This window comes from Sciurus carolinensis, chromosome 18 (genome assembly GCF_902686445.1).
Source record: "Sciurus carolinensis chromosome 18, mSciCar1.2, whole genome shotgun sequence".
NCBI classification, from domain to species: Eukaryota; Metazoa; Chordata; class Mammalia; order Rodentia; family Sciuridae; genus Sciurus; species Sciurus carolinensis.
This window is the reverse complement of record NC_062230.1, coordinates 7,078,472-7,086,633: the sequence shown is the minus strand read 5'-3', so window position 1 is coordinate 7,086,633 and position 8,162 is coordinate 7,078,472. Positions and strand designations below refer to the sequence as shown.

The window sequence follows — 8,162 nt, the reverse complement described above, 5'->3', positions numbered from 1 at the left end:
GCCCCACGGACGAAGGCCGGGGGCTGGGGCCCAGAGGGGAGCAGGGAAACCATCCCTCTGCCCGGAAGCAGCTGGTCAGGAGCAGCTGAGCAAAGCCAGGGACCAAAGAGTCTGGAAAACCCAAGAGGGCAGGAGAGTTCTGCGTCTCCCCGAGCCGACCACCAGTCACGCAAGCTCAGGCCTTAGCAGTTTATTCTAGCTTGGGCCTGACCCGTAGCACCAGGGACCTCTCCCCGGGGCCTCAGGCTGCGGGAGGCCGGCCGCGGCTAGTCCTTCTCCTCGCCGTGCGTGATGACGTAGCACAGGTTCCTGTAGTCCAGGTTGCCGCACATATCTGGCGGGAAAGCCGCGAACATCTGCTTGACCTGGGGAGGGGGCAGGGGGCGGCTGGAGCAGACTGACCGGGGCCAGGGGACCCAGGTGCCCCAAAGCCCACACCTACCTCCTCCTCGCTGAACCGGTCCGCCTGGGTCATGAGCTTCTCTTTGATGCTGCTCATGGGGAGACGCAGTCATGTCCAGGGGAAGGGACACACCAGCTGGGCATGCAGATCCCAGGGGTGAGGGGGACAGGGGCGTCCTGGCCCCGGAGGACACCAACCTGGGGCTGGTGCTCCCAGCCCTCAGACAGCTCTCTGAGCCCCAGCCACCTCCTCTGTCACTCAGGCTCCTCCCCCAGCAGCAGGTGGGGATCAGGTGGCATGACCTTGAGACCCCATCAAGACCTTGGGACCACTCTGATTCTCAGGGTGTGTTGATAATCAACTTTAGGGTCATTGATGCCACCGGGTGCTGGTAATCCTGGCGGCTCACAAGGCTGAGGCAGGAGGATTGAGAGTTCAAAGCCAGCCTCGGCATTGGTGAGGCCCTAAGCAACTCAGTGAGACCCTGTCTCTAAATAAAATACAAAATAGGGCTGGGGATGTGGCTCAGTGGACGAGTGTCCCTGAGTTCAATTCCAGGTATGCCCACCCCCTGCCACACACACACAAAATGGTCACTGAAACCAGGCACGGTGGTTCACACCTGTAATCCCAGTGGCTCTGGAGGCTGAGGCAGGAGGATCATGAGTTCAAAGCCAGCCTCAGCAACTTAGCAAGGCCCTAAGCAACTCAGTGAGACTCTGTCTTTAAATAAAATATGTTGAAAGGTCGGAGATGTGACTCAGTGGCTAAGTGCTCCTGGGTTCAATCCCAGGTACCAAAAATAAAAGGTCATTACGGGGAGACACCCGGAACCCCCGGGCCTCTCTTGTCTTCTTCTTTGTGTACTTGTTTCTAGACTGTGACTTCTGCTGACATCCCTGTGGCCTTTCACAGGAAGGCTGCCCAGGCCTGAGTCCTCTTGGACCTCGGCTGTGAAGACCTGAGAAGGGAGTCCTGTGGTTCTCCTGTCACTGGGCAGGACACTGAGGCATGGCTTACCCAGTGTCCCACAGTGGGACAGTGGTAGGGTGGGGCCTGTCCCCTTGGAGCAGCCAGAGGTGGGAGCTGGACCCACACACAGAGGGATGGACCCCTGGCTGGGGGACCTCACCGGGACGAAGGGACTGGGTGGATCCGAGAGCTGAGCCCACCCCTGCACCCGCCTGTCCCCTGGCGCCGGCAGTGGTACCAACGCACATTTTCCATTATTTATGTTTCTGTGGGACAGTCACAGTTTCCAGCTCCGAGCTGGGGACTTGTCACAGACTGTTTCAACCAGAGCCTTGTCTGTGGCCTGCCTGGCCGGCAGCCACCTCTTCCAGGTCCCGTGGCCTGGGGAGGCACCTCCATTCCCAAACTGGGTCCCCAGGGGTTCCTCCCAGCCCCAACCTCACGCTGGAGGGAGGTGGGGGGCGGTCCAGGCCGGGCCAGGGTGGTGGCCTGGTGCCTCCCCTGGTCCCAAGATGGAGGTGGGAGCCCCAGACCCTGAGAGGGAACGGACGGGAGGGGCTGCAGAAGCCCCCGCAGCCCCCGGTGCCCTGGGAGGCTGACTCACGCTCTCGGGTGAGGTCACGTGAGATGGCACACCCGGAGTGAGGACGCTGCGGGGGTCATAGACCCCCCCCACAACCAGAAGCACTGAGGTCATGGTCAGGCCGCCTGCGCTGAGGGAGGCAGGAACCCTCACCTGCCTGGGCCACCGACCCAGGCCCAGCCAGGCAGAAGGGAGGCCTCCCGGGCTCGGCCGGGAGGCTGGCACCACACCCAGGGCCCTGGGTAGCCTGCTGCTTCCTGGGGAGAGGCTCTTGGGCCCCCCATGCTCCGGGGGCAGACCTGGGGTCCCCGGCTGGAGCGTGAGCCCCCAGGCCCGGCCCCTGCCGTCTCAGAATCCATCCCACCTCCACCGCCCCACACCCAGCGCTGGCCCTGCACGCGCTCTGTTCCAGCACTTGGAATGCTGTTCCGCCCCAGCCCGGGCCACCCAGTCCTCCTCAAGGACCCCTCTGCCTCCTTCCCCGCACCTGGGAAGCCCTCCCTTCCACTCCCACGTGCCTGAGACGGCACCCTGGGGCCCAGAGGGGGGCAGGGGCCTCAGGAGGCTGGGCTGGGCGGAGGGAAGGGGCTGCCACCTACCCACCCGGACCCACCCCTGCGCATCCCCCCGAGCGTCTGGGGGAGAAGCCCGGGCGGGACACTCACAGATCGGCTTTGACGAAGCCCTTCCCCTCCGTGTCGAACACCTTGAAGGCGTGGAGGATGGTCTCCTCGGGGTCTGTGCCTGTGTCGGGTGGAGAGGCGCCTCAGGGACCGGCGCCGGGGCAGGGCTGCCGGCGGGGGTCAGCCCTCCGGCTCCCAACTTCTGCTCCGCAGTGAGGGCCAAGCCACTCGAAGCCAGAGCGGGGAGGATTCAGGGAAACGAGGGAGGGTGACAACAGATTTCAGCACCCTAGGCGCGAAGTCACAAACCACCTGCACAGCCGTGCATGGACACCCCGGGGTTTACTGAATGCTTCTGTCCCTATTTTATAGATGGAGAAACTGAGGCTCAGAGAGGTTAACTGACTTGCCCAGCATCTTGCAACTGCTCTTACATGATCACGGAGATCTGGGGGACAGCCCTGGGGCCTGCATATGACCCAAGCCGCGCACAGAGGCTGTGCATGGAGGAAGAAGAGTCTGCACTCGGGGCTTGCACGATGGCACTGGAGGCGTCTGCAAGATCAGCGCCCCCCAGGGTTGGCACAAGCCAGCAGGCTGGGTGGCAGTGCGGCCAGGGCACTACCACTTGTGTGGCTTTGGGGAAAGCTGTCCTTAGAGGAAGTATTCTGGTACCATCACGGGCTTAAGTGGCCCATTTTACCGCTGTGGAAACTGAGGCCCAGGGAGAGGAGGGGGTGCCCTCAAGGCCTCACAGGCTGTGTGAATGACAGCAGGTGACTGACAGCCTTCACCTGGACCTGGGGACTGGGGAGGCCCCTTCCTTTCTCTCAGCCTCCACCGTCTCCTGGGGCCCGAGGGGTGTTCCCTCTGCACCTAACTGTGGCCGGAACACTCAGCTCCTGGTGCCGAGGCTGTGCCCGCGGCTGCACCATCCGGTCCCTGAAGACCCAGCATCTCCTGTAGTGGACACGATGCCACCGAAGTACCAGGGAGGAAACGAGGCCCGGAGAGATCCCACGCCTGCCTGAGGCCCCCTAAGAGAAGCGGGGTGTACCTCTGGGGTGCCCCGCTCCTTCCGCCACCGGCCTTGTCGCGCTGGGTCAGGACTCTGCGTCTCCCCTGGAGACTGGAAGCTCTTCCAGGTCGGGTGGAGACTGGTCCAGAGGGATGGCGCCTGACACCAGCTGACCCTGCTGGCCTGAGCTCCCAGGGCCGTCCTGCTGCAGCAGGGCTGGGGCCTCAGGTGGGTCAAGCGGGCGGGACGGCGGTGGCTCGGGCTGGTGGGGGCGGAGTGGTCAAAGGACCAGGATGGGGGCGGGGCGGCCCTGCCCTGCGGTTGCGGTCTCCAGCTGACATCGATCAGCTGAAAACTGCCGGTGTCTTTGAAGAGCCCTCTGCTGGGCTGGTTTGAAGCCGGTTCCAGCCTCCCCGTGAGGATGGTGCCCCACTTGGTTAGTCCAGGTCCAGCTGCTGGACACTAGACCGCAGCCTGCCCTGGCCTGCCCCTGCTGCTGGCCTCTGCTCCGGGGCCTCCAAACTCATAAAACCAGCTGCAGAGTGGCTGCTTCTCAACCTGCTGCTGGGAAACTCATGGCAAAGTCTCCTGTTCCAATTAGTGGGATGGGGGTGGCCGTCCCGCCCTCCCCGCCCACCAGGCCTCTGGCCTTGCCCGCTGGCCTCTCACGCAGGCTTGGCCAAGTTTGCGTGACAGGCCCAGTGTCCCGGCACAGATGAGGAAAAGCTGCAGCCCTGCGGTCCCCAGCAGGCTCTGGTCACATCCCCAGCTCAGCCGCGGATGAGCTGGAGCCTCAGCCTCAGTCCCTCCGTCTACAAGTCAGGCCGCCCCCACGGGAGCTGAGAGCCCTCCCCTTCCCCTGAGCGCTTAGAGGGTCTCAGGGAACCGCTCACCTGACACACACCCCACGCCCAGGCGGGGTGGACCCTGCCTTGCCCACGGGGCCAGGCTTCTGGGCTGTCCACCCTGGCCACCCAAAGGCTGCTTGCCCAGGCTTCTCGCCAGCCTTTAACAAGTATTCCTCAGTCACACCACTTGGGATCAAAGAGGGAGGCCACCCCCTGCTCAGGTTAGAGCCACCAGCTGGGGTTACCCTGTGTCTCTCCTGCAGAACCTGCCCAGCCTGGGCCCCTCGGGCCTCTTCCAGGAATTGGCCATGGGCCTGGGAGTGATCCCTGGCAGCTGCTGAGAGGTGGGCCCCGTGGTGCTTAGTCACGCAGACCCAAGTTCAAAGCCAGCCTAGAGGAGAGTGCCTGGCCTCCCTGTCCCCCAGCGTCCTCACACCAAGTGGACCGTGGCCTCCTCCTGGCTCCAGGCTTAGCCAGGCCACAGGGTCCAGAAGTGACTATACTCTCCAGCAAATCATGTGCAACCTTGTGCAAGCAAGGACTTTTCACCCAATAAAATCTGTGATGTTAGGCTGGGCGCGGTGGCACGTGTCTGTAATCCCAGCAGCTCGCGAGGCGAGTTCAAAGCCAGGCTCAGCAAAATCGAGGCCTAAGCAACTCAGGGAGACCCTGTCTCTAAATCAAATACAAAACAGGACTGGAAATGTGGCTCAGTGGTCAAGTGCCCCTGAGTTTTGTATCCTCCACCCTAAAAAAAAAAAAAATCTGTGATGTTAGGTAGGAATCACCCCACTTAGTGGGCTGAATAATGAGCCTCCGCAAATGTCCTCCAGAGCTTGAGGATGACTCCTTATTTGAGAAAATAAGGGGCACTTGCAGGAGCACATTAAGGCTCTTGAGGGGAGGAGGTCATCTTGGGTTCTCCCGGGGGGACTAACTCCGGTGACCAGTGTCCCTACAAGAGGCAGGCAGAGTGAGACAGAGGAGGCCCTGGAGGCCTCCAGGTGGCAGGGGAGGGCTGCGGCCACGGGGAGCTGGGGCGGGCAGACAGGGGCTCCCCTGGAGCGGAGAGCGCAGGGCCCTGCCAGCGTCCAGGTGCCCAGACGGCTGAGCTGCAAGAACGTGGCTGTGGTCTGGAGGCGCTGAGCGTGAGGTCCCTTGTTACAGCAGCCTCGGGGTCTGTGTGACCCCCCACAGCAGGGGTGCAGGTAAATAAACCCGGGTGTCCCTGCGGGCCAGGTCCTGATCCCTGGCCCAGCTGAGGTGGGGGGCTGAGGGAGGGCAGGAACAGCCACGACCAGACTGCTGGCCACAGAACCCCCACGTTTGGGGATGCCATTACAGGGGCACCCCCAGGGCCAGGAGAGAAAGAGGGGGTGCTGTCTCAGGGGAGCAGCGACTAGACCAGGGTCCCAGGTGGAGCCCCATCCTGGCCGCTTTTTTGCTGGGGCACCTTGGTCAGGTGTCACAACCTCTCTGAGCCTCCTCTGACTCACCATTTATGAAAGGAGTTCCCTGATCCTTTCCCTGGGGTCTGGGGTGACCACAGAATAAGACCTGGAGGTGGCGGTGGTCACTCTGGGAAACCCCTTCCCCCACAACACCTCTGTGCCTGGGCACCAGCCCCATCAGCTGGGGACGGAGAGGCAGAGCAGGCAGGGAGGAAGGGAGCAGGGAGTGGAGACGGGGGGCTGTCCTCATGGCAGACAAGGTCACCTCGGTCTACCGGTGACCACCACCGCACAGGTCAGAGGGGAGCAGGGGCAGGCCCCAGGGAGTGTGCCCCAGGGGCTGGCGTCCAGGGCCACATATGTTTCCACCTGTGACAGTTAGGTGCCAGGGTCCCCAGGGGGTGACCCACGGGCCCCCAGCCCCTCCCAGGTCCCAGGGGCCCCACTCACCCTTGAGCTTCTCCCCAAACATGGTGAGGAAGACGGTGAAGTTGATGGCCCCCGGGGCCTCCTTCACCATGGCCTCCAGCTCCTCGTTCTTGACGTTGATGCGGCCTGGGGGAGGGGGCGTCTGGGCGAGGGGCTCCCCCTCCCCCATCCCCAAAGCCCCGCCCGCCTGCCGGGCATCACCAGGGCTGCCTGAGACCCCGCCCTCCCGGCCCCTTCGCTGCCAAGGGACTGAGGCCCCGGAGTGCCCGGCCTCGTGGCTCATACGGGCTCCAGGGGTCCCTGTGGACTCCGGGGCCAGGGGCTCAGGCTCATCCAGAAGAGGCTCGGCAGGCCTCCCCCACCCCCATCAGGGCCGTGGTCCCCGCTCTCCCCCTGCCGTCCTGACCCCTTGTCCCCCAGGCCTCCACATCCCCATAGTGCCCCTTCCTGGCCCAGGTCCACCTTGCGCCCGGACCCTCCCTGACCTTCCTGGTAGTGTCCCCAGCCAGCTCATCATCGCCACACCCGCTGTTGCCAGGTGGCCTGGGCTCGGATGGACCCCAGGCCCACGCGTCCCTCCCCGGCTGGGGGACCCACCCAGGGCCGCGAACGTGTCCCTCAGGTCCTCCTTGTCGATGAAGCCATCCCGGTTCTGGTCCATGATGGTGAAGGCCTGGCAGAGACCAGCACTGAGCCACCAACGGCCCACCCAGCCCGGGGGCCCCTGGCACCACCCCCAGGTTGGGACCACCCCTGCCAAGCGCGGCCAGGGAACCTCAGTGCAGGGCCCTGCGGCCCCCGAGGCACAGATCCCGAGGGCTGTGGCCATCCTCTCCAGACAGCTCAGCACACTGTGGGCCCCACGCTTGTCCCCTGGCCTCCGGCTCCCAGCAAACCCCGTTTACAGAGAGGGAAACTGAGGCTCGGGAAGAGAAAAGCCCAACCCAGGTCACACAGCAAGCGCAGGCTGAGGTTCAGAGAGAGCAGGGGCTTCCCCGGGGCAGCCAGTCACACCACCCCCAGCCTCTGAGGCACCCCAGGGCGGCCCAGAAGAACAGGACCCCTTTGGGAAGCCCCCTGTGTGCCTCGGTCCCCCGGGGCAGCTGACCAACCTCCTTGAACTCCTGGATCTGGGACTGATCGAACATGGAGAAGACGTTGGAGCTGGCTCCGCCTTCCACTCTCTTCCGGGCTCTTCTGGGTGCCTGTCAGGGACCAGGTGAGCCTCGCAGCTGCCCTTTCCTCAAGAGGTCAGCCCAGCCCCGCTGGCGCCTCATCTCCCAGAGCATCAAGGTCCCGAGGGACCCTGCCCGCCTCCCGTGCCTGCAGCAGGCAGACCTGGCTCCGGGAGACCCTGGGGATCATCAGGGCGCTTCCCAGCCCAGGACAAGGGGGTGGCCTGCTCCCCACCCCCACAGGGCCAGAACCCTGCCTCCTGCCTTCGGCCCCCACTGGCTCCCACTGTGGCACAGGGGGCACTTCTGTGGACCCGTCCCTCCTGCCACAGGTGAAATCTGGCCTTTCCCAGCTGCCAAAGCTTCCCTGGTTCTTAGCAGAATGTCCCTTGCCACCTTCCGACGCTTCTCCTCCCACCCGCCTGGGACCCCCACTTCCCCAAGCCCCCTCTGAGCTGCCCCCATCCCCGCCTGCGTCCAGAAGTCTTCCAGGCTTCCGGGAAGACTCCTCCGCGTCCCGGGTGGGCCGTGCTCTGTCCTCGGACTGACACCTGCCAGAGCGGGTGCCATGCTGTCCTGCCCTCTCTCCCCATGTCTGTCGGCCCATCTAAGACCTAGGGGTGACACTGTTCTGCCCACCTGCGGCCTCTGGCCCCGCCC

General features: G+C 64.2%; 1 protein-coding gene across 1 annotated transcript; it reads right to left on the bottom strand.

Moving 5' to 3' along the window:
* Positions 1–256: 256 nt before the first annotated feature.
* Myl10 (myosin light chain 10) lies at positions 257–7,527 on the bottom strand. Its single transcript, XM_047533956.1, has 6 exons — positions 7,440–7,527; positions 6,925–7,000; positions 6,349–6,453; positions 2,624–2,702; positions 443–491; positions 257–365 (listed from the first exon to the last, which is right to left on the bottom strand). Exons 1-6 carry the CDS (start codon positions 7,473–7,475, stop codon positions 267–269), a joined length of 444 nt encoding a protein of 147 aa, XP_047389912.1. The 5' UTR covers positions 7,476–7,527; the 3' UTR covers positions 257–266.
* Positions 7,528–8,162: the final 635 nt, after the last annotated feature.

What these genes read in the sequence shown, in the direction of transcription:
- Myl10 (XM_047533956.1), bottom strand. Translation starts at nt 7,475, where the DNA reads ATGTTCGATCAGTCCCAGATCCAGGAGTTCAAGGAG. An exon ending in GTTTGGGGAGAAGCTCAAGG is followed by an intron (nt 2,703 to 6,348) that starts GTGAGTGGGGCC and finishes CACCCGACACAG; the next exon opens with GCACAGACCCCGAGGAGACC. An exon ending in ACCGGTTCAGCGAGGAGGAG is followed by an intron (nt 366 to 442) that starts GTAGGTGTGGGC and finishes CCCCCTCCCCAG; the next exon opens with GTCAAGCAGATGTTCGCGGC.